The 25,212-nt window shown below is 47.5% G+C and overlaps 3 protein-coding genes, 1 long non-coding RNA gene and 1 other non-coding gene across 6 annotated transcripts; 1 reads left to right on the top strand and 4 right to left on the bottom strand.

Annotated features, from left to right (window-relative positions):
• Positions 1-77: 77 nt before the first annotated feature.
• On the bottom strand, positions 78-3,242 carry ndufs2 (NADH:ubiquinone oxidoreductase core subunit S2). Its single transcript, XM_049748433.1, has 14 exons — positions 3,076-3,242; positions 2,698-2,801; positions 2,433-2,623; positions 2,236-2,356; positions 2,052-2,164; positions 1,909-1,983; positions 1,761-1,838; positions 1,601-1,686; positions 1,342-1,461; positions 1,144-1,273; positions 983-1,078; positions 527-610; positions 276-333; positions 78-190 (listed from the first exon to the last, which is right to left on the bottom strand). The coding sequence occupies exons 1-14, from the start codon at positions 3,189-3,191 to the stop codon at positions 153-155; spliced, it is 1,410 nt and encodes a 469-aa protein (XP_049604390.1). The 5' UTR covers positions 3,192-3,242; the 3' UTR covers positions 78-152.
• A 173-nt stretch (positions 3,243-3,415) lies between these two features.
• kirrel1a (kirre like nephrin family adhesion molecule 1a) lies at positions 3,416-22,227 on the bottom strand. Of its 2 annotated transcripts, none has more exons than XM_049748395.2 (15): positions 21,266-22,227; positions 11,987-12,136; positions 10,890-11,039; positions 10,654-10,811; positions 10,437-10,587; positions 10,223-10,328; positions 9,479-9,627; positions 9,281-9,408; positions 9,084-9,210; positions 8,903-9,003; positions 7,182-7,398; positions 6,953-7,060; positions 6,758-6,885; positions 6,501-6,614; positions 3,416-5,855 (listed from the first exon to the last, which is right to left on the bottom strand). In XM_049748395.2, the coding sequence occupies exons 1-15, from the start codon at positions 21,312-21,314 to the stop codon at positions 5,178-5,180; spliced, it is 2,514 nt and encodes an 837-aa protein (XP_049604352.1). In that variant the 5' UTR covers positions 21,315-22,227; the 3' UTR covers positions 3,416-5,177. The 2 variants fall into 2 exon arrangements, with proteins under 2 accessions (XP_049604352.1, XP_049604357.1); XM_049748400.2 differs by having other exon boundaries at positions 6,501-6,578; positions 21,266-22,226.
• LOC125985579 (uncharacterized) lies at positions 18,041-19,661 on the top strand. Its single transcript, XR_007487343.1, has 2 exons — positions 18,041-18,286; positions 19,113-19,661. It is a non-coding gene; the product is annotated as an uncharacterized lncRNA (long non-coding RNA).
• Positions 22,228-22,915: 688 nt separating the features above from the next.
• On the bottom strand, positions 22,916-22,989 carry trnar-ucu (transfer RNA arginine (anticodon UCU)). Its single transcript has one exon. It is a non-coding gene; the product is annotated as a tRNA-Arg (tRNA).
• A 205-nt stretch (positions 22,990-23,194) lies between these two features.
• On the bottom strand, positions 23,195-25,069 carry LOC137840230 (uncharacterized). Its single transcript, XM_068650466.1, has 5 exons — positions 24,977-25,069; positions 24,565-24,686; positions 24,289-24,425; positions 23,742-24,132; positions 23,195-23,440 (listed from the first exon to the last, which is right to left on the bottom strand). Exons 3-5 carry the CDS (start codon positions 24,387-24,389, stop codon positions 23,327-23,329), a joined length of 606 nt encoding a protein of 201 aa, XP_068506567.1. The 5' UTR covers positions 24,390-24,425; positions 24,565-24,686; positions 24,977-25,069; the 3' UTR covers positions 23,195-23,326.
• Between the last annotated feature and the right edge of the window lie 143 nt (positions 25,070-25,212).

Below are 25,212 nucleotides of genomic sequence, written 5' to 3'. Positions count from 1 at the left end.
CTCTTTTGAAGACCAAACCACAGTAAAGTCAAACCTTTTTTTTCCTCTTTTTTTCTCACATTAGAAATGAGAGAGTCTTCTTTTTGATTGTGACCATAAACTATTTATTAGGTATTTATACATCACAGAACATCAGGCGAGCGGGTCAGAGCTTAGCGGTCCACCTCCCCAAACACGATGTCCTGCGTACCTGTCGAGGGGAGGGGGGGAGGAAAAAAAAAAAAAAAGTTGCGGCGATTGAGTCGGAGGCAGCTTTCGTTGATGATGTCGCTTACCAATAATGGCCACGACGTCTGCTAGCATATGTCCTTTGGCCATTTTGTCCAGACCGGCCTAGTAGAGTGCAAACAGTGTCAGTTATGGATTTATCAGCAACTTTGGCAAAGTAAATTCAAAAGGAAGCAGGAAAGAAGAAGGAGACGTTGTATAAATAAAAACAGCACTGTCAGGACTGGAGGAAGTCAGCGAGGCCTCCAGCAAGCAAGTGCCGCTCGATGCGTTTTTAAATATTTCAGCGACGTCTTACCAGATGGGCGAATCCGGGCGCTTTGATCTTGCAGCGGTAGGGTCTGCTGGAACCGTCCGACACCAAGTAAACACCAAACTCCCCCTTGGTGAAAAGAAAACACGCAAATAAATGCAAGTAAGCAGGAAACATCACAACTGCTTTTTTTTTTTTTTTTTTTTACTGTTTGTTTGTTCATAAGCAGATGCACAAACAAGGCAACTCCTTTTCGCTAAAGGAAACTACACTTGTGTAGTCTGCTTGGGACGGTGTTCGTTTGCCAAAATTTGGTTCAAAGTGAAGTTATGCTAGTTATCGGAGCATAAATACGAAGTCTGCTCATTTAGATTATTTTCAAATTTAGTAATAGAGCAACAGACAAGGAATTTTCATACGACTCACACCGGTTGAGTGAAGTTCAAGTCAATCTTTACGTTTCACAGATAAAACCACACGACGAGGTTGAAGCGTTCTCACCTTGGGGGCTTCCACTGCGGTGTATGTGGCCCCCGGGGGGACCTGGTAGCCCTCCGTGTAGAGCTTAAAGTGGTGGATCAAGGACTCCATGGACATCTGGCAAAAAGCAGCACACATCAGCATCGCCTCCGCCGGCCGTGCTTTGCGCTCGTTGGACTCACCTTCATCTCAGATCTCTTGGGCGGAGCCACCTTGGCATCGTCCACCTTGATCTCGCCTTCCGGCATCTTGTTGAGGGATTGGTGCATGATCCGCAGCGACTGCCTCATCTCCTCCACCCGGCACAGATAGCTGCACGAGACGCGGGTGAGCCGAGGAGTACCGAAATGGAGAAGCGGCGGGCTCTGTCGTTCACGCACCGATCGTAGCAGTCGCCGTTGCTTCCGATCGGGACGTCAAATTCCACCTCGTCGTATTTGTCGTACGGCTGCGACTTACGAAGGTCCCACTTGATGCCAGAACCTCTCAGCATCACACCGCTGACGGAAGAGCAAGAGCGTGAAAATACAGTACGGCCAAAAGATTAATTGGATTTATTGTGTTGGTTGAAAAATACATGAAAAAAAATAGTAGGTCGCAATATTAACGTAGAAAAAATAAAAATGGTTCCGCTCTGACCTGAAGCCATAGTTGAGAGCTTCCTCCGCAGTCACCACACCGATGTCAACGGTGCGGTTCTTCCAGATTCGGTTATTCGTCAACATCTGCAAAAATAGTCGGCATGTAATTCAGCGTCGTCGCCGATGTCGCATCGCATCTCCAAGACGTGATAACGCACCTCTTCCACCTCATCGATGCGAATGGAGAAGTTCTTGCACCACTGATAGATGTCGTCCATTAAGCCCAAAGGAAGATCCTGCGACACGGCGAGAGAGTCCGCCAGTCAGCACTCAGGCGCCATTTGCACTTTGATTTGCTTTGGTTACCTGATGAACACCGCCAGGGCGGACGTAGGCGGCATGCATTCTGGCTCCGGACACTCGTTCGTAGAACTCAAACATCTGAGAAGAGGGAAGTCGGAATGTCAAGCGTCTCGGAGTCTCCAATGGAGCGTGTTTTCGACCGCCACCTTCTCTCTCTCCTCGAACATCCAGAAGAACGGGGTCATGGCGCCAATGTCGAGTGCGTGAGTGGTGATAGCCATGATGTGGTTGAGGATGCGGGTCATCTCCCCATACAGAACTAACATTTTGCAACAGAGGAGCAATTGAGTTGCAAATTCTGCATCCAAGGTCCGTTTTGTCAGATGTTACCTCTGATCCACTCAGCACGAGGTGGCGCCCTGATGTTGAGAAGCTTTTCCACAGCCAACGAGTAGGCCTGCTCGTTGCACATCATGGAAACGTAGTCCAAGCGGTCAAAGTAGGGTAGAGCCTTTGGTACAAGGAGGAAATCAGGTGTTTTGACTCCAAATCCTTTTTTTTTTTTTTTTACATTCCAAGAGTCGTACCTGCAGGTAAGTCTTGTACTCGATGAGTTTCTCCGTGCCGCGGTGAAGCAAGCCAATATGGGGGTCACACTTTTTAACAGACTCGCCGCTGAGCTCCATTACCAGGCGCAGCACTCCGTGAGCGGCCGGATGCTGTGGGCCAAAGTTGATGGTCAGGTTGGACACGTCCTTCTCGGCCGGAGGATCCTTGTCTAGCCAAACAAATGCAACGCTTGAAAAATAATGAAGGGAACGTACTTGGCATTTCCGAGAGTGAAAATGTTACCATTCCATGGGGGTGGTTTCCAGTTCTTATTAATAGCAGTGGGGTACATCACCGCGCCGGCATATTGCTCAGTCCATTCCACATCTGGCTGCCACTGTTTCTCCCTAATAATCAACATAAAGCGATTAGCTTGATGGCTAGGTGGCTAACTATGGAACTTCTATTGCAGCTACGCGTTCATTCGTATTAAAATAATGCCATAAGGATATATATATATATATATATATACACACATTATTTTTACAGTTTACAGGTCAAAATGCATAATTTCGGTATTCTGCGAACGTTAGCATTTGTGTGAGTCCAGTTTTGCAGCACAATAACAGGAAAATGTGTTCTATGAAACATTCGTGACATTTAGGCTTTGCTCTTACTTACCTGCTTTGAAAGACAGCGCAGCAGGGACTCCCAATATGATTATTTTTTGGATTAAAGATTAATTTTGCTGAAGGACGTCCTAGTTTAGTAAGCGACCTCAACATCGTGGCCGCCATCTTGGCTGTCAAGCCAGCGCTGTTGAGTGACGTCACATAGTTTCTTCTTCGCTGGTCATATGCGGCGAAATAAAGCACACGACTGCCACCGACTGGTAATGTTTGCAAAATCGAATCAAGTCAAGCAGTATTGTTTCCATTTTTTTCAAAGTAACACGTCACCGTGTTATATTGTGTAAAGTGACAGTCAAATATGTAGTCAAAAATAAGGAAAGACAGATTACTTATATTTTTAATTAAAAAAACAGTGCTTTTATTTATGTAATACTGTGGAAAAATAATTACATACATTTTTAAAAAATATTGAAGGTAGAGAAATTAAAAAAAAAGTTCGATAACATACTTTTAACATTTTTTTTTTCCTGCTACGGAACAGTACAATAACATAAACATTGGGGTTTTCTAAAGTCAAAGACACAATAATACAGGATACAGTCCTACCAGAGGTATAAAAGTACTAGATCGTGAGAGAAATGATAGACATATATTGAAACACACCAGCATACAACAGTCCCACGCACACATGAGTCAGAGGCGGTTTGGAGTATGCATGTATCCATTCACACATCTATACAAACACACTGTACAAATTGATGTGCGTGCCAATGCCCACACACTCCATCTTGACTTCTCTCTCTCACACACACACACACACACACTTACTACTACATGTCAATATTGTAGACAGCCTTCACGGAGCCTCGCCATACACATTCTCTTCCGGCCCTTTTGGCAGGCAGACGATGAGAAAGGATAATGTTCTTCCGATAAGGCCACTCAGTTCTAAACCCCACGTGTGTTTTTCTCATCGTCCGCACCAGTCTTTTAGTTTAGAGCTCGGGGGTGGGGAAAAAGGCCCAAGCTGAGGAAAAAGTCTTAAAACAAGGTCCCTCACCTGGTTTGTAAAGCAACAGTCGCCAATAGAAGGAGCTTCTACTGCATACTACTGTACATGGTCTACGGTGAAGAACAATATGAACACTTGGCACTAGGTTGTTGGGTTTTTTTTATACACTGGTATACCCTTTTTGATGGCACAACTCCTCCGACATTTGGTCCATACATACACATCATTTTATGTTTGACATTGACAAAAATAATTCTGTAATGTTAAAAAATAGAATACAAAGCTCTAGTCATGTGTGCAAAATTAAAAGACGACAGATATAGAAGAGAGACGTCCAAGCATGAATACTGTTGATGCAGTGCAAAAAGGATGATGACCTTCCTACGAACAACCACTTTCCCCCGACGAATACGTAGGGGATGAGCCGGTCCCGATACCGATATTAGTCATCGATACTTAAAGCAAAAAAATCTTCCTCGGTGCTACGTTGCAGCCGTTTAACACATCGGTGAGTCATCATGTGCGCTGGGAAGGCAGAAATTGATTCGAATTAATTGTCATTGTGTTCATTCAAATTTTACGAGCCATCAAGTGGTATCGGGACTTGGTATCGGTGAATGAAAACCAGAACCGGTACCGAACTGAAAAAAACAAAAACCGTGGTATTGAGCATCCCTACTACTAAGCATGATGGGAAACGTTGGACAAGAAAAGATGGCAGCCATAAACGACTCCCGCCCTCTGAGGCTTCTCCCAATCACATGTACCGTGTCAGACTTTGAACGAGTCGCGCCTCCGCCAGAGTTCGCAACCCTGCGCCGTTCTTTCACCCCGTGGTGGAGCGCGATTCATTTTGCCCTCGAGTTGTGCTGCTTCGTGGAAACTCAAGACGCAGTCCGGCAACCCAAAGCAAAAATCCTCGTCGTCCATCCTCGTCATGATTGTGACTCACGCCGTCCGCTCTCGCCGAGTTTCCAAACACGTTGGCCAGCGCGCAGTCGGCCGCCCACACTTTTGTCTGCCTTTTCCGGCACGCGCGTGTGCCGTATTTTGTGTTGGTGTGTGCGTGTAAATATGTGTGTGTTGGTTGTAGCTGCAACGCCATGTCGAAGACACTCCTTCGTGCCGTCGGAGTGCTTTCACACGTGAGTCTGCATCCGCTGCGTGTGCCGGCTGTGGGAATAGTCGGAGTGTTGCGACGTGTAGGAGAAGCGAGTGGAGCTGCCGTACTTCCCGAGTCCCGTGTCCGCGCCTGAGGGGGCGGGGCCCCCGGGACCCACGCCCACCCCTGGCCCGGCCACCCCCGATCCCACGCCGTACATCTCATAGGAGGGGCCGGCCTCCAGCGGGGCCAGGCTGGATGGGGCGAAGCCTATCCGGTAGGTCTGGTAGTGCGACGGGTATCCGTAGTTGTCGTACGCTAGCTGGGAGGTGGAGTCCAGCAGCCCGCAGTCGCCCGGGAAGTCGCCGGCGGCGCCGGCGGCGGCGGGGGCCGGGTTGCTGGGCGCCTGCTGGCTCTGGCCCCCGCGGGTGAACGTGTTAAACTGCGCGTAGCTGATGTGGGACAGTCTGGAAGGGGGGCGCGGGTCATAGCAGGCCTGGGGGCGGCCCGGGGAGGTGAGGGGGCCCGGCGGGCCGGGCGCGCCGCCGCTGGCCGTGGCGCCGGAGCCTCCCGCGCTGCTGCCGCTAATGGACGCGGCACCACCAGGGGTTCCCGTCGGGGAGCGGTAGTCGGAGTAGTGCACGGTGGAACGGGAGGCGGGACGGCCCTCGTCAAGCGTGGAAGCTCGTACGTTGTAGTAGCCGTTGGTGGGATCCTTGGGAAACAAATCAAAACAGTGATTCAAATTGATTGTGTTCCTCCAAAAATTTAGACGGTTCTACAAATCCAATGAAGGTTTGATGGTGTAGTCAAAGAAAGTTCTCCTTCATAGTAACTGCGTTCAAATTCCCCTTCCGCGGCCAGGGGGCTCACGTCTGATCCTAGAACCGCCCCTGGCTCCGAGCCTCGCTCTGATTCAAGTGGATGAATCAGAGTGGAATCTCGCCAACAAACTGGGCGAAGGAAGACTGACTATTCCTGACACGAGTCTTCCATCTCATCATCTCTCACGTAACCAGACGCCTCACTGGGCCATTGTTTCACAGCGCCGGTGCTTTCGGCAGTCGAGGGAGGGAGGGGTGGGGGAATGAATCCCGGCTGTTGTCGGGGTGATCTAACCACCTCCCGGGGTGGATTCATGTCTGCGTTCCTTTAAGATGATCCGACTCGCCTTCCGACCGGAGGCTCGGCAGCGCGCGTTTTGACAGCTCCATGAAAATCAAGTAGATTCATTACCTCGGCCCAACGCCCGCAGGCGCAAAATGCAGAAAAGATGCACGCAGGCTCGACTTCTCCTTCCATGTGGTGTTGAATAATGAATCATAATAATAATGACCAAAAAAAAATGGGGAGGGCTTACCTTCAGGTCGTACTCCTGGCGGGTGTCCAGGGTGTCGCTGCGCAGGTCCGACTTGAGCTCGATGTCGTCCTTAAAGGGCTGATTGGAGGGAGAGAAGGACACAGAGGGGAGAAACTAAACGGTCAAAGAGGAGAACCAAACCAAAAAAAGGAGAACAGGAAGTGAGGGAACCAAACGCGACACAAAAGAAGAAAATGGAATTAGAGGTAAAGGAGAAGGCGCGGGGAAGCCAGGTTACGCGCGAGCGCGCAGCTCACCGAGTACATGGCCTTCACCATCCGCGAGGCCGTGGACACGCTGCCCGTGTCTTCCTCCAAGCTGTGGCTCTCCTTGTTTATGGTTTCCACCTTAATGTCCGGCTTTCCCAGCGTCACCCCTCGCCGACCTGGAAGCACAACCATTGCAGAGGTGGAGCTTGTTTGGGTTTTTGGGGTTCATGTTTGTTGACTCACTGCCTTTGCGTTGACGGTAAAAGATGAGTACGAGGATCAGGAGGAAGATGAATAAGAGGATGGTGGAGCCCACCGTGCCAGCGGCGATGATCCCCACCGGGACCTCCTCTGTAAAAAAAAAAAAAAAAAACCCACAAAGCTCACTTGAGATTTTGATGCTCCTCTTCATTTTTTTTAAGATCATTTGGATTTTGTTGACGTTTTGAAATCACAATTTTTTCAAACGCACCCGCTTCTTCCAAGGTGATGATCATCGTGCCGGGCCCGAAGGAGTTGGAAGCCGTGCAGTTGTAGGAGCTCAGGAAGTCGGACTCCATCACGTTGTTGATGGTGAGGGTGGAAAGGACGCCGCCGCCCTCGGCCGACGTTCGGCTTTGCTCCACCGTGTAGCGCTCCAGAAGCGTGCCCTTCTCCTCCTCCCACACGTTCTCCTTCCACGCCCACACCTGCACGCCATCGCAAACTCGCTTGATGGGATGCGGACGAGCGAAATCTCACCCCGGGTTTACGACCCCTTTCATCATGCTCGAGTGACCCTAACCTCTTTATCTAATGACATGCGTGCACGTGTCAGAAATATATTCACGCCGCACGCCGAGGGGTGGGGGTGGGGAGGGGGGGGGGGCAAGCTTGGAGTGAGGGGACTTGTCCTCCATCTTTAAAGGCACTAAAAGCAGCTGTATTATTCAGCATATAGTGTATCGAGGCCAGTTAATTATGCATGAGAGCCCACATGTTCCCATAATGTGCCCACTTGTTCCGGAAAAGGAGATTCTTCCCGTTGTGGCGTTTACTGGGACAACTGTTCCTCCCGCCGTCCTTTTTATATTTTATAAATCTTTTCTTGTCCCGAGCTGCGGCGGCCGCATTAGGGGGGGGGGGGGGTCCGCGTCGCCAGTCAGGACGCATCCGTCAAATGATGCCCGTGCGATGCAGCTGAGCGGAGAAAGCATCCGGGACGCTTTTCTGACGCACGAGCTAAAATCGGACCGGCTTAGTGTTGCTTTGTTGATATATGGGATGGAGGAGGAATTTTTTTTTTTTCCCACAGAAGGAAGGGACAGTGCCTGAAAGCAGGAGCGGGGTCATGGTGCGAAATGGCACAGAGATCCCCCGAGGGCAAAAAATCTAGATTTGGATCGGCGCCGAATTGTTCACCTTCACCCCCTGCTTGTTTTGAAGAAAAATGTCTGCAGCATTTTCTATTCGGGCTCCAGAGCTTTGGAATGCCCTACCAATGGATATTAGAAGTGCTACCTCAGTAGAAACATTTAAGACACGTTTAAAGACACATTTCTATGATATGGCCGATTCGGCTGGAGTTTGTTTACGCTCCCTCGAAACAATCCAACTGCGGCATGCAATTTTCTGAACTTTTTCCCTCAAAGGCAGTGGCGCAGCTAGAATTTTTTTTTCCTGGGGGGGGCATAGGGCTCCATTAGTTTTTTTTTTTTTAATAATCCAAATAATTCTTCAAAAAATTCTGATTATGATTCATGATGTGTTTTCTGCAGGTAATGAGCGGAAATATGGAAAAAAATGTCCCTGAAAAGTTGGAAAATACCAAAACGGCAAAGAAACCTGGGATCCAAGCTATCTCCACCAGTGCTCAAAAAATCATTATTGTTCAAGTATGTTTACATTCCCTGATGTTCATTGAGTGTATGTCACATCACATTTACGTTGTCTACACAAAACCTCAACTGTAAATTTGAACAGCTGTGTACTTTTTAACTGACATTTTTGGTTATTAGCATTGCCTTTGGATATTTTCCAAGCCTTCACAAGTATCAAACCGATGCATCCGGTGTTTAAGCGAGAAAACGGTTTGAAATACCACAAAAATCAATCATGGCTGACAGTATGTCAATGTTCCTCTCCTCAAATGGAGAAAAAGTAGAAGTGATGAACTGACTTTGAATCAAAGGTGGACGGGTCAGCGCTACTTACAATCTTATCTGGAGGGGGCGTGCTCGCGATGTAGCATTTCACCTCGCCTCGCTCCCCTCGCACCGCATACTGGATGGCTTTGCTGGAGATAATGGGCGGGCCTGCGTAGGGAAAAGGCAGACAGGCGTTTTAAGCACAAAAATCCGATTTGGACTTGAAAATGCTTTTGTCATTTCCTGACCGTTGACAGTGAGGGTGACCTCCGTCTCTCCGACGCCAATCCGCGGCACGATGGCCTTGCATACGTACTGGCCTGCGTCGGCCTGGCTCACCGACTTCAGGTACAGTTGGTTGCCGTTACTCAGGACCTGTGTAGCGAGCGCACGTCACACGACAAGCCGATCCCGAGTCCATTCATTTCGCATTTGCTCTTCTTACCATGTTGGAACCTTTCTTGAACCACGTGAGAGTGAGCGGAGGGTTCCCGGCCCATTTGCAGTTAAGGGTGACGTCGGAGTCGACGTCCACCGTTTTGGGTTGAGGCTCCACCAAGAGAATGGGACCAACTGGAGAGGTGGAAACAAATGTCGGAAAGGGAGGTCGCGGAAGGAGCTAGCGTAAGGTTGAGACACTCACAGTGAACGTCCACGAGGATGCTGACGTTGGTCTTTCCCACCGCGTTGAAGACCAAGCATGAGACGGGTTCGGTGAAAAAGGAGTGGTCCGCTTTGGTGGTGAACACACTCTCCCTGGCACCCTGCAGAACCACGCCACCTTTGGCCCACCTAAGCAACACCGGAAGGAACTACTTTCAACCCCTTACTTTATCAAAATTGTCTATTTAATATTTTTTCCGACCACTCGGTTGAATAAGATACGAGGGATTTATAATAAAACATGAATATAACAGATTTGAAGAAACAAAATAATTGCCCTCCATAGTGTTTTTCAAGAAAAATGTTTGCTGTTGGCTATGAGACAATTCCATCATGAAATAATTTAGTTTTTGATCGCGTAAAACCCTGAGCTAACATTAGCTAGCTAGCCAAGACAATGATATTTAATATGAATAAAAATCTACATTAATCTGTAGTTTTGAGTTGAATACATGTCAGGCTATAAGCAAAGAAGATGAGTCAGTATTTACATTAATACGAAAGTTTTTCTTGTTGTTGTTTTCATAGCATAAAAGCCTGAGCGAAAACTAGCTAGCTAGTTAGCATCATTTTTATGTTTAATGTGTAGTTTTTAATTTTGTACTTAAGGATATTTCACGGCATATGTATTTCTACTTCTGTACTTAAGTACCAAGTGCGAGGACTTAAGCGACCACTACTGGATTTTGAGTTAGACACCCTTATATTAGCAAAAGGAACTGACCTGTAGCCCATAATAGGGGGATTAGCATGAGCCTGACAAGTAAAGGTGACCCTGTCGCCCTCCAGGACCGAACGAGGTTCGATGGACAAAGTCACTGTTGGAGGATCTGTGAGACGCAGATGGCAAAAATAAATTCTTGTTCCTCGCAAAATCAGCAGTTTTGTTTTTGTGTTTTTTGACTTTTTTTTGCTGAGAGGACGGTTAGCGTGCTTACGATGCACATTGAGCGTAACGGTTGTGCTCCTGCCGGCGGGGGCGGCCAGGTTGGAAGCCACGCAGCTATAGTTCCTCCCCGTGTCCATGTCGATGGGGTGGATAGGAAGGAAGCTGCGCGTGGTCACCCTCTTACGGTCTGGAAGAACCTCCTGAAGCCATTACAGAACAGGTCAAAGGTCACATTCGTCTGCGCGTCTTTCGTCGTTTGGACTCACGGTGGCGCTGACGGCCCCGTCTATAGGCAGCCCATCTTTAAGCCACTCGATCATGGAAGGTGGTTTAGCACCCCGGGACACACAGCTGAGGTTGTAGGACTCCCCCGCGTTGAGCAGAACCTCCGGACCGCCGTCGATCACCGGGTCATCTGGAGGGACTGCACAAGGATGGGGGGGAGGGGGGATTGTGACAGCAATCGGCAAAATACTAAACGACAACGAGGAGGGAAAAGTACTGAGGACGGTGAGCTTGGCCCTCCTGGACCTCAAGGCGGCATCGGGGGCCTGGCACTCGTACAAGGAGTCGTCAGACAGGTCAGCCGACAGGATCTCGAGGTTGTACTGGCCCAGCTCCTGGACCCGCAGCACTCGGTACCGAGGCCAGGCTAGGAAGACACATCTCAAATGTAAATCCTTGAAACATGAATGACCCTCATTTCAATTAATCCTTGTATTTTGTGATGCCCACACATCCATCACCCCCCCCCCCCCCCCCCCATGTCCGCCAGCTGTGCCTCAGCTGCACATTCTCACCAAGAGGTGGCATCGACGCGCTCGGTCACCAAGCAGTAATGTATTTATTTACTTATTTTTGGGGCACTCAAATCGACTCTACGGCACGGTGCACACAATTTGCTGCTCAGACGGAGGCGAGAGCGTGAGACGGGAGCGAGAGCCCGAGTTGTTGGTCCGCTCGCCTCACAACCTTGTGTGTCCTTGCTTGTGCTCGCACGTGCGTGTGCGCCTTGTTTAGACATACATGCATTTGCATGTGTAATGTGGAGGGCAAGAAAGCGTATGAAAAGACCACACACACACACACACACACACACACACACACACACACGCACACACACGACTACACAAACACAAGTCTGTTTTATACATAAATGCTACAATGGTGGTTGTGTACTACAATCCAGCTTTGGCGATTTGGATTTTTTTTTAATCCTGATGTGACAGCCGACATGTTTTAAACAATTTAAATTTGGCAGGGTCGTTAACAACCCTCCTCTCTTTGCTGTGTCAAATTTACAAGACATTTATTTTCACTTTATAGAGACTTTTATGTCCTGGAAATTTGATGTAAAAAAAAAAAAAAGCAGAGGGAGGTTATAAGGGTGACTTTGAAAAGTACATAAAACCGGGTTTGGGCCAGATGCGACACTTCTCGTGGGCTTTTTATGCGTGCGAGGTTTATGTCTTTGCAATCAAATTGATTGAGTGCCATAAAGGTCCCGAGAGCGCCCCGAATCGTAAACGACTGGGCAGCCTGGCGAAAGGCGACTCCTCATTTGCATGCGGCTGGCGCGTGGCACGCTTGACGTCTCACCCCGCAGGTCCTCGCCGATGCCAAGCGCGAGCCCATCTTTGGTCCACTGAACAATGCCCGAGTAGTTGAAGACGACGCAGGACAGGATCACCCGCTGGCCCCGCACCACCGACTGGTCTGCCGGTTCCTGGGAGAACCTCGCGGTCCACGCTTGAAGGGGAGCAGAAAAAAAATAAAACACAGGAGTGAGTGGCCAGATGAACCTTTGAGGAAACGTTCATTTCACCCGTGGTTTTATTTCGGGCTAATTGACTGCGCTCCGATGGAATGTCGTGATTGCCATCTTTCGGCCATTTTGCGTGGAAATCAAGACCGAGCGTCTCATGCTGACTCAGTCGAGAGGATATCAAAAGGCAATTTCAGCCTGGGGTGTCTCTCGCTCTCTCATCCCCCTTTTTTCTTGTTTTGTCAAGTCTCGGAAGCCCCGCCCCCCTCGTGCCTCACCGTCGCCCCGACCTCACCCCCTTCTTGCTCATTCCTCCCTGTGAGTCATCTCGCAGGCTTCCCGAGCTACAGTGGCCATCATTGTTTGCTCGCTTCGCCTGGACCCCGCGATTATGCCCCGCCAGATGAACCCGAGTGTTGCTGCCTCATGTGGAAAATGGAGCAAATCAAGAAAAGAAAAAAAAAAAGAGAGAGAGAAACGCTATTGTGTGTCTCTTGGATGTCAAGTTGTAATTAGCTGTCCCTCCAGGACAGGACTCCCGCACGGCGCGTCTCGTTATTATTCACTCATTATTATCGTATTCCAGTAGTTCCATGGCAAATTTCGACTTTATATTTGTAGCCATGACGCCTTTTTTTTTTTTTTTTTCCCCCTGTTTCTCCTCCTTGCTGGTTGGAAGGGGGTTCGAGGCGCACTGTCACAATTCGTTTATCACATTAAATATCAAGCCTCCGGCACTTTCTCTCTCCCTCCTTCAGTCGTCATCGCCTCCCACTGTTGCCGTTTCACTTTATTTGACCGCCCAACCAAATTCTCCACCCCCTCCCTCCTTCTTTTCGTCCCATTCCCTCACACTTCTCCCTCGGAGGCCTCCAGAGTTTCTCTGAAGGGCTCCCATCCCTCTCTCACCATTTTTTTGAACCAACTGCCATATGCCTGGCCCAACCCAAGTCACGACCCTCACTCCTCATTCTCCTCGTCGGCTCGCTTATTCCATATTCGAGGAGACTGGCTGTGATTCGCCGAGGTGCATTATGCCCACTAATGCGAAAGAAGGCAGTCATGCAAAAAGGAAAAAAAAAAAAAAAAAAAGGAAAGAAAGACTCCTGCACCAATCACAACAATAGCTTCTGACAGTGCTGCACATTAATATTCTGAAGATAAAGAAGATGTGCGAAGCTACACGCAGGAACGGAGAGGAGGGAATCAGATGCAGATGGAGCTCTGCGGCATGCATACCTCGAATAATTCAACACTGAGCCCAAAAAGGAGAACCGAAAAAAAAAAAAGATAGGAGCTTTTCATTTGCCAAGATGAAATGAGACACAATTTCCATTTAAAGTCATGCATCACAATTTGATGCTAATTAACAGCACGTGAAGGGCGGCTTCTTTACACAAAACAGCACGAAAAGCCGCTTTTTATACACGCACGGGCTGATCCCCCCCCTTTTCCTTTTTTAACGAAGCCGCAAAGTCGACGGCGGCCCGAGGCCAAGCAAATCCTCCCTTCAGCTACCTCGGCGAGGCCAGTTGGAGGTATTCCCTCAACAGTAAACCGCAAATGTAATCCAAAGTCAGCGGATGAACAATCTAGAGCGAAAAAAAAAAAAAAAAAATTCTGACTCATTTCAACATGTGCTCCTCGCCTTCTCATTTCCATATTATCCACTTAACACTTGTCAACACCACAAAGTGTGTTTGTTTGTTTTCATTCGAGGTGTTAAAAGACAAAAAAAATGGAGGCACGGCGTACGCAGCGGAACTCGTAGTCGTCCATGATGTGGGTTATGCTGCAGTGACAAATATAGAGTGTCCTGATTTCCTTGAGTCACTCGTGGCCAAGATACCAGCGGAGGGCCCCGTCCACACAAAGAGGTCGCGCGCACACAAAAAACACGCCGCCGCCGCCGCTAGCTGGCGAGCCACTTCCTGTGGACGCACGCAAACACGACCGCAGTCCAGCCCAAACGTGTAATCGACACGTTGAGGCGGTTTGCTGCTCCTTACTGCTGTGAAATGCTGACTTTTGGGGAGGAGTGGAATTTTCAGATCCGAAAAAAGGCCAAAAAATGATTTCATTTGGTTATTGGGGAAACACAAAAAAAGGCAGTTTGTACCTCAAAGCATCTTTCCTCATAGAGTTGAATAGAAATGCTGTTAATTTGTTACAGCGGCGCTGGAAACTAAAAAGTATAACGTGTGGTGTTTTTTTTTTTTTTTAAAGACAAACATATAATAGTGTAAGTTGTAAAAACATGCAGTAAATAGATAACATTTCTTTTCTTGTTCATTTTAATGCCTGGGATCAGTAAGGTGTATTATGTGATGAAAATACAGAGAAGGAAATGTGGAAAATTGTGTGATTTTGGTAAATAATAAACAATGCCAGCTAAAAAACAAAACGCTGATGATATATTTTAGATGTACTAGACATTTAAAATAAACAAGAAGCAGCCTGTCAGTATCCAGAGTAATAGTATTTTTTTCTTCGCAGAGGATAAAGAATACGTCAATATTTCACTTGCAAATTAAAGCAAAAAAAAAAATCATCTGAACTACAACTTGCATCTTTCATTCGATGGTGTGCCGTGAGAACAAATACGTGTCTTGGGAAACATATTTTTTGGAGTTCCTCCAGCCAACGTAAGCATCGTTTTGACGCCAGCCACAGCCTGTCAAACGGACCCGACCCAACGCCGGCACGCCATCACCAGGTGACTCAGATTAGTGAGACGCCACGGGCCTCCGAGCTTCAGCAGCTCGGCGTTTGTACCTGTGAACTAACAAGAGGGTACAGCAGATGCATGCAAAGACATCTGGAGCTATTTTTAGCCTGCGTGCTGTCGATTTGCCCCCGCATACCCCGGCGCTATGCTGCAAATGTCAACGCTCGCTTGATTTCAACGTTCCTCTCCAGGCTTGCGTCACCTCTTTCTCTCCGTAAGAGTCAAACGGCGCTCGCGTGGATTCCTACGTATCCGTCGCATCGTCTTTGTCTCCGTCCGGCCTCCTCCCTGCTCCCATCCATAAAGTCTCCCTGCCTGTCTCTTGCTTGCACCTCCCCGTCCCATCCAATCCAGCATTGGCTGGATTACAAAATCGGGTCACCATAGCAACAGATGACGTTGGAAATTAGCCAGCCCAAAAAGTTTTTGCACGCCGGTGTGCTCACCAGCGGATTTGGTGGTCTGACAAAGCCTTTCTAATGAATCCGGAACAAATATTCAACTACGTTAAGCCCTCCCTTCAATCTCTCTGGCGCTCATCGATACACTACAAATCAATTCTGCGATGTGCTCGATTCAGCGCAGCCGGCAGCGGCGTGCGGAAAAACGGAGAACAAAGAGACACGGAGGTCCGCAGACGGCGCCGTGGAGGGGGATGACATCATCGTTTCAGGACAAAGTTGCAATCCTCGACATCGTTGAGTCACCCCGACGTGTTGATCGAAAGCTTCGCGTCGTAAGGATGACGGTTTTTGACAATTATTCCTTCTGCTGTAAAATTAAAAGACAAAGTAATATAAAATAAATCATAATAACAACAATTATTATTATTATAATCCATTGTTGTAAATATTAAAGGATTGGTTTTTTTCATTATACATATTTCTTAAGTTAATCATCCAATTAGGAGTTATAATTGTCAAATCATCTTTTCCCATTGAAAGAAATGGAAATACCATTAATCCGTTCCCGAGGATTTTATACCATTAATCCGTTCCAAGGAATTTTAAATGAGAGTTTCTTTTTTGGGGAAAATCTGTTCTCTTCTGTTTGCGAAGTGATTTAAGTTCACTGCACTTTGCCTAAGCGCAGTTTGCTCAAGCTACTTTCACAGGCTCGAAAACATTTTCCTGCTTTGGTTTACACGATTCACGTGGCACGCACTTTCTGCCTCTGTTAATCTGACTACGGGAACTCAACCACATGTTTCCTTAACAATATGGCCGCCCGCCTGGATGGCCATAATAACTCATCGCCATGGTGACGCTATATGGGGACGCAATAATGGGGGAGCCTATGATGTGGAGTGGGGGGGGGGGGGGGGGGGGGGGGGGGTTTGGGTCAGTGAAAGGAGGCGTCCTACTGTGCGCACTCCCACTCAAAACACAAAGGTGAATCTTGGGCTGCGTGTGTGTGTGTGTGTGTGTGTGTGTGTGTGTGGAATTTGGGGAGGGGGGAGCAGGTTTTGGACAAAGACGATGTCTTTTGTTTGCCGCATTGTCCGCCCGCTCGCTCCTTTCCTCTGTCATCTTACCTCATAAGCCTCCTTTTTACAAGCAGACGGCAACCTCCCTCTCTCTCTCTCCGTCTTTTGTCAATGACTCCATTCCCTTTTCATCCCTTTTTGTCCTCCAACCACCTTTCTGTTCCCACCACCCTTTTTTTAAATTTGATTTTTCTACCGTTAACATCACCGCAAGAAAAAAAAGGAGCATTTTAATGTCATGACGGCATTCGAGGCTCCCACCCATTCTTTAGGGTGAAGTGCGCTACAGTACGTGTGCGTGGCAAACCTCTGCCGTTACCATGGCGACAGCCCGTGAGGACCACTGACACAATGATAGAAAAGTGTGGCCATGGCAACTCCAGGATGACTAGAGGATAATATGATAATTTGGCCACGACGCATCTGACACATTACGGGCACATGAATATGCCGGAGCTCAGGAAAAAAAGCCGGGAAGCCGCTGGTAATCCGCTAGCGAATCGTAGCCAACGTGGTTGGCGGCTGACAAAGACTAGTGTGCGGTAACTAAGGGCAACCCTAAGTAACAATGGTCGTTCTCTGGACACGCTTGGACGTATACGCACGAAGCGGCGCGCCTCGTAGCGCCGCAGTCCATGCTATTGCCAATCGATGGCTTGCGGTGGTGGTTCCCGATTGATTTTGAGCATTGAAAGTCACGTTAGAGCGGAATGCTACTCACAAAGAACCCAAATGGGTTGGACAATTAAAGATTTTTTGATGTGATGAAAAACATTTTCATGTTAGCGCCAGTCCGAGAGCGGGAAAACTAAGCATTAGCCTTGTTAGCTTCAATCGCCGCTAGCCTTACAAACACAGTTCAAACATCAATTTTCGATTGGAAAACGAGATGCCAAAAACATTTAAAGCATTAAACATCGATGCAGATGGAGTAGTAAAGTCGACTCGCGGACTAGTCGACAGATTGGTTCTACCCGTAGTAGCCTGCGGCCTTGTTCTAAAATTAGCACACGGGTGATGGTACTTCATTTGAAAATGTAAAGACGTTGAGACTTTTGCATTTTATACTTTTATTAAATCATTGTTGAGAATTATATTGAAAACATTAAAACTAGTTTCCATTTGCAAAAGTTTAGGGACCCCTGCTCTAAAGTCACTGCCCCCCCCTCACGTGATGGAGCGGTGTAAACATCGGTGAGCGACGGAGTACAGCGTGACTATTTTATAAGTGACATCCCGTCGATAAATGATCTCTCCCAAGGTCCGCTTTAATTGAATCCAGTGCAATCTAATTTCATTGGTATGTACTGTCGCTAGTTGCAATGTCATCCGTCACGGGGCAGCCAATAAAAGCCCGGGGCCTCGACCTCGGCGACCTTTCGGAGCCGAGCGAGAGCATTCGTATGGAAAATCTTGCCAACAACGCCGTGCAAAGCCGTCTTCAAGGTGAGAGCTTCTTTGCTGATGGAAGCGGGCTCAATGTCAAAGATTGCGCAAGACTCCACTCGCCGCGTCTTGTGATGGCTTAGGAATTAAATTAGTGACACAAACTTAACTTAGTGGCGCAACAATCTGTGCAGACATTTTTTTTTTGTGGCCAGGGGATGAAAATCTGGAATAAGTAAGAGGAGCAGAAACTGTTTGTGCGTTAGGTGCCTGGCAGTAATCCTGTAATGTGATACTCTGGGGATGACCAACGGTTTTTGGCAAGGGGGGGGGGGCTTCCTGTTTGAAATTCCCATCCCCAGATTCCTTCTGAGGACCTTTTGAGAAGATCTGGAATCTGATTTGATTGTCGGTCCCATTCCTCGTAGCCAGCGGCATCTTCAACGTACTTCCGATGGCGTGCGGTGTTTTCAACGAAACAGAGATGACTTGCGAAACACGTAAAAGTCCATTCGTCGGGAAGTTCGAGTCAAGGTAAACGTGACCTCCAGGCACGATTAGGTCGGCGAGGCAGAAAATAAATAAAGCATGCGCACGGCATTTTTTTAATGACCGCCGATGACGGGAGCGCTGGCTTATTAGTTGCGCAACTATCGACCCCCCCCCCCCCCCAGTGGTTGTTGCGAGAAGTGTGGAACCGATTTGGGTGACCCCAATGTTACCGTCAAGGGAAGAAGGATAGAGTGAGACAAATACGCGCCACCCTCCAACCCGCCTCTCTCCCCTCGTCCCTGGTGAGGAGCCGAAAGTGGGAGAACGCCGAAATGAAGTGACATCATCAGTGTCAACCGCATTCCTGCAGGGGGGGGGGGGACTTTTGAGGTTACAGCACCTCCACCCAATCCCCTGTTCTCAACACGCACTCCCGTCCTTTCTCGAACCCTCCACTCCACCAAGCTCATTTCTCATCTTGCGTTCGCAGTTTTAATTCATGTGCTTCGTCTCTGGACGAGCCAGATCCCCCCCTCCCCATCTCATAACCCCCAGCCTCCCCGCCCCTCCCCTCTCGTCTTTCCCCTCTCCACCGACCAAAGGAATGCAAGAAACACATCTGGAAGCCATTAGAGAGCCAACGAGAGGAAGGGGTAGATGGAAAGAGAAGTGGGGGCGTAAGGAGAAAGAAAGAAGCCCGAGTGGAAAAAAAACAAAAGGGGAATGTTACAAGTCACTCGTGCAAATCGGGACGGGGCCCATCCTGGCGATTACGGCGCAAAGCCGCCTTTGAAGAAGCAATGGCAACATGTTCGAAGTGAATGAGCAGGGCAGTGGAGCTCGAGTAATGGTTCCTTTCTCTTTACAGCCCCCGCCGGCTCCCCAACACACAGAACTCTCCACCCCCCTCTCGACGGAGGAGCCCTCCAGAAAACCTCAACCACCTCCGTCTAATCGCTCTCAATCAGGCTTCAACCACCTGCCCGTCAACAATCCGCCTTTTTCCAAAACGGGGTCCTCACTGTAGAATGTCACCCTGGACCGGGTAGTGGTGGTGGTGGGGGGGGGTTCAGTCAGATGTGGTTAAGTGTGCCTCTCTTGCTTGAAGGACTCTGCATAAAGAAACCTTTTTAAGGGGCTGTGTTGTTTTTCTTTGCCTCTTTCTTTTCATAACTCCGATCGCCTCCAGCCTGTCAAACACCCCCCCCATCGCATTATTGGGGCTTTAAAAGCCGAGGATCTCGGAGCTGTTAGTTTTGCTTCGACCACACATTCGATCATCGGTAATCCAAGTGACGCGTCGGTGGGGTTTTCTTCTGAATCGTCGCGAATGGGATTTACCTTGATGGAAAATTGTCGTCGAAGAAAAAAGGCTTTGGACCAACAGGTCGAAAGGATTCAGGTCGATTCAGACGTAAGCGGGCTCCAAATTCTGTTTGGCCACATTTCTGTCTCTACTTCAGTAATCTACTCTCCACAACGTCTGAGCTGACTTGTTTCCTTCTCAGCTACAAAAAAACACCCAAACCAGAATCTTGAGTCACCGCAAGCGGCTCTATGAAGTGAACCACGACCGTCCAGCAAGTTCCTCGGGCCCATTCAGGAGCTACTGTCACCAACTACGAGCTGATGTGACCAGCAAGAAAACACAGCAAAACCATGCTGCTCTGTCCTCAGCTTCCCGTTCCTCTGATCACCTTGGTTGTAGCAGTCCAGTTTTCTGGAAGCCCTCTCCTGCCCACCAAAAGTCTTTCACCACATTATTCCCTGCCTATGTCTTCTTAATAAGCATCCATGCTAAACTATAATCACAAACTGATGAGGCTAACAATAAGCATACATTCGAGCGCAGTACCGCAGGTCAAAGCTCTGCCTCGTCCTTAAAATCGTGTTTGCCCCGATTGATTATGCAGTAACGCATTAAGGGGCTCCTCACCTTGTATGTCGTTTCAAGGCCGGCGACGCTGAATCAATCACTCCTCGACAATCGCATCCTGACAACTTCCAAAATTATGAGCCGCTCCGTTGATAACCACCCAATTGTTAATAAGCCCCCGGGCAGCCTTTTGCTGCCATGTTTAAATTGCACACTGTGAAATATTTTTAAAATATTTTACATCCCTGCACGACGTCATCCCCGCAACATTGGGCTATCGCGGGAGGGCAAACGTGTGTGTTTGGAGAGTGATAATGGATGACACGCTTGCGGACAATGCGTGTGTGTGTGGGTGTGTGTTTGTCATGTGGACATAAGGGTGGAAAAACATGTGACGTGAACAAAGGGGTGCGTGTGTGGCACTGATGAAAAGGATTGTGTCCAAATGTGGATTCAACAGCATGGATGGGTGCTGCACCTAACCCACCCTCCACAATTCAGGTGGCGGACACAGTGACATCATCCCTTAACAGAACACGCCCCCCCCCCCCTCCCTATACCTATGACGATAGACAATAGCACGCACATTGGTACCTTCATCAAACAGGTTGCATTTACATGCTCCTCATCTTCACAGCCTTTGTCTCCTAGCAACTGTGACTATTTAATACCTGCTACCACGACAGGTAAAAAAGAAAAGGAGGAGGAAAAAGTAAGGGGGGGGGGGGGCAAGCGACTGTTTCGTTGCTGTTTTATGATGCACGCAGGTAAGGAGGACACGGGAAAGGAGAGGAGAGGTGAAGAGATGAGAGAGCAGTGACAAGACAAGCACAGCTGATCAATCACACTCATTCCCGTCACGTTCACGGTTCAGTGCCGGCGTCCGAGTGGGGAGGTTGCATCACTCACACATCTGCAAAGGTCATTCATGCAACGTTAGGGCATCGGCATGCATGGCTTGAAAAAAAAAATAAAAGGCATGGAAAAAAAGAGAAGAAAGAAAGCGTGGCCTTTTCTCCCCCCCCCCCCCTACACACAAACTCTCCAAATCGCTTCCAATTACGTCACAAAGAATACCAACAGTGCCTCGTCAGTTGTACATTTATCCTCGTTTCCATTTGACGCGGCCCAAAATGCATCCTTACCAGTTTGTAAAGTCAGCAGCAAAGTGAGGAGCAGCAGCAGCCTCTGCATGGTTCAGCCCACCAGGAAGAATAAGTCCAGTATGGGGCCAAAACTCCGTGAGGACGGCATCAAAAAGGCAGAGCTGGACGGGACAGTGAGAAAAAGAAAAGCAGCACTAGTCGCCTGTCCTCGATGTTGCTCAGCTCTCACTCGGCTTTTACACCATTCCGCTGCTTTTTTTCCTCTTCCCCTCCACCTCTGCTCCCTCTCTCCTCTTTCCACTGTGGCGGCAGTCCGCTTACTGCTGCGCACGGATCGACATCAAGTCATCGGATGATCTATTAGTTTCCGGTAACACTTTTCAAAATAAAAGCGTAAAACCACAAACATTGAATGTGTAGAAGAGGGGATGGGCAAATTGGGAGCACATATAACCAACCACGCATGACAAAAATGACATTTTAAACATAAACAACATAGGCGCAAAATACGTGAAGTATAAAATAGCGATAAAGGTTCTTGTTGTGTTATAAATCTCCTTCAAATATGACGTAAAATCATTGTCATTCTACAAAAAAAATAATAATAATAAAACGGCTTGTTTGCAGAGCTCTCATTGTCGTATTATAAACAGCCACTTCCCGTCTTGCATTCACTGCAATTTGCCCAACTTGACGTCATATCCTCATTAGAGGCGCATTCCTCCTCGCTCTCTCACTCTCCGTCTCTCTCTTTCAGTCTGTCTCATTCTTTGTCTTCTGTCTCTGTTTCACTGTCACCGTCTGCGAAAATTTAATCAAATTCTAATTATTCTTTGATTCTAGTTTTAATAAAGAAGCTGGTAACCGCTTTAAAGAACGACATCTGGATAGTTTGTGTTGTCACAGCAACATATGCAGATGATCTTTGGGGATGTTTTGGGGGTGAATTTATTACCCTTGTCTACAACGTGTACTGTGGAAATAGAATAACTAATAAAGTTTATTTCAAAATAAAATTATCGCCCCCCCCCCCCCTCGTGTGACGTCATTGGAACCACATCAAGGTCCCCTTTAAACCCAAAAAGATGATGTCGAAACTTGGGTGAAATCTTAGCAAGGATAACCAGATGTCCACCAATGATGAGTTGTGAAGAATGTTTCAAAAGTTTCAAAACTGATTTCGTGTTTAATTGTGCTCATATCGAGAAGATACGTACGTGCACGTTTTGGTCAGCCACCTGAGTGTCGAACATGATGCTGGGGCGCCGCCTGTCGTCGTCTTGCTGCTCATGCAAAGGCTGAATCTTGTTCGTTGAATTTGTTGTTTTAGTCTATTGGATTTCAAAAATGGAAAGAAATTACGAAAGTATTTTTTTACTATATTCTCATTTATTGAGATAATTGCAACAATTGTATTTTTAAGTGGACTAGTATATTTTGTATCTTAGTGTCAATTCTATGAGAAGAATAGACGACAAAGTATCTTTTTATGGAATTCTACTCTTTTATTCTATTATCTCATCATTTTAATTGTTTTACGTGTAGATAAAAAAATAAATAATATTGTCAAACTGTCTTTCTATTGGCATTACTCGTGTCCATCACGGCAACCTACAGCATCCAAACGTTTCATCAAAAGATGCAGCCCAAGCAAAACAAAGGGGGCGACCTCAGCGACTCCCAACGACCCATCTCTGCCGGGACTCGAACCCGGAGCCTCTGGATTAGAAGTCCAGCGCGCTATTCCATTGCGCCACAGAGACTGCGTCAAATTGACGGCGCAAAATCACGTTTTGTACGCAAGCGCGTCCGAGGCATCCTGTACACTCGCAGCATCAGGACCATTCTGAGTCGCCATATTTGTAGTACCGCAAACGGCCACTAGAGGGCCTCGTGTATTAACGGAAAGGCAGAAAGATGACTTGTTTTCTTTTTCTTTCTTTTTTTCTTTCTTTCTTTCTTTCTTTCTTTCTTTCTTTCTTTCTTTCTTTCTTTCTTTCTTTCTTTCTTTCTTTCTTTCTTTCTCTTTTTTTAGCGACTCCTGCCTATAAAACAAGCAGAAAATTCCAAACAAATCATAAATTAATGAATCCCAATTCGCTATAGAACATTCAAATGTGTCGTGTATGGTTGTTGCTGTTGATCTGTCACCACACTGATTTGGCACTCCTCTTCCTCCTTTTCCAGGAAATTAAGGCTGAAAAGTCTGTCACTCTAAAAGGAAGACAAAAATAATTGAATACATTTAATTTAGTTATTGTGTTTCCACTACTTGCTACACCCAAATTATGAGAATTACACATAGTCTATTTACTGTTTAGCTTCAGGCTGACAATGCAAAATACTCTCTTACGTTCTCCTGAATCGTACGGTCAATGTATGTTTTCAAAGCGCAAGATTACAGAGTGGTGGAATTTGGTATTTCATGGTGCTGGTCACATTTTAACGTAATTTCCATCTCTTTGTGTGTCTTGGCGTGTGAAGAAATTGACAATAAAGCAGACTTTGACTTTACCTTGTTGTTGTGAAAATCACTGAGGAAATCCCGAGGTTGGCTCACGTTGCTGAACATGACTTCCTGATTCCTGCACGGGGCAAACCCGATGATGAACAAACAAGCTACAGCACGTCGTTTTTCACTGAGGTGGGAAAGAGTTACACGGGTCAAATATCGACAAAAGAGACATTTGAGATGTGTGACGACGTCGCCACCTAGCACGGGCTTCTCCTGAAAGGTGTTCTTGACGAGACCCCCATTCAGGGTAGCGTTAAATAACATCAGGATGGACTCCTGGGCTTTGGATTGCAGACAGCAGCCCGTCCTCATGCCATTGGTGAGCGTGTAGTGCGGACACTCTGACAAGGACATGACGCCGGAGGCCACGTCCTCCACCTCGTTCGCTAACCTTGCGCGGATGACAAATGACTTAGTGTAATCACAGCATGCTTACTAAGCAAAGAGGCGGGGAGGTGAGGTAGGGGGTCATACTGATAATAGAAAGCGAGATCCCGAGGAGAGCCGAGAGCGCCGACGAGATGATGCTGCACTGCACATTACTCACCAGCTCTGAGTGGGAGAAGATGAATAATAATCGTGGGTCCGAAATGTCCCGAGAAGGCTGCAGGTGGTCTGAACAGAGAAAAACAGGGAACCCCCTTCCATTGCCAGGTTGTAGACTGAAGGAGGTGATTGATGAGTCTGAAATAACAACAAATTAATCTTTTTATTTGCTGCAGAGGTGTCACGGGGCTTTTTCAGGGTCAAAAGGCATCTCAACAGTTTTGCCAACACACACACACAAAAAAAACGCTGACTCGAAATTCCGTCATGAACTTACACTCTGTTCTTCACTGTTGTGCTCTTCACAGTTTGGTGGCAAACGCTCGTGTCTCCACCACAGTTGTGGTTCAAAGTCGCTCAGCCAACGAAGGGTGAGGTTGCCCGGTGGCAGGAGCTGACCTGAACAGAAGAGAGGACAGGATCGAGGAAGTAAAACGCACATAAATAGAACCTGAAGCTCTTTAGGATGTGACTGTGATTGCAATATGTTTGGAAACTTCCTCTCGCTGTAGCCTTTGGGCCACCAAAGGCCCCTTTGAGTCGCGAGCGTGGACAAAGAAAAGAGTTAAACACGTTCAGGTAACTTGATGTGACGTCACTCAGGGGAAACGCTGTCAGCGTAATAATGCTAACAATAATAATAATGACACTATATTATAGGATATAAATGTGCAAATTCACTTTCTTACCGGTTTGTGTTCGTGACTCAACAGCAACCAAAAAGTAAACTGCTACGGATAAGAGTAAAAGTTTCACAAATATCCTCAGCTGGAAAAAAATAAATCACAGATTAACAAATTCACTCGCGTCTTCATTGAAACATTTTTCGAAGTCGGTCAATGGATGCGTTTAGGCTTCCAAGTAAAGGAAAGGCACAATCATTTGGCGAAATGGGCGGAGTTTCGTCGACCAATGTATTGACCAT

The sequence above is a fragment of the Syngnathus scovelli genome, chromosome 1 (genome assembly GCF_024217435.2).
Source record: "Syngnathus scovelli strain Florida chromosome 1, RoL_Ssco_1.2, whole genome shotgun sequence".
Lineage (NCBI taxonomy): Eukaryota > Metazoa > Chordata > Actinopteri > Syngnathiformes > Syngnathidae > Syngnathus > Syngnathus scovelli.
Note: the sequence above shows the minus strand (reverse complement) of the source record. Positions and strands in the feature narration are given on the sequence as shown.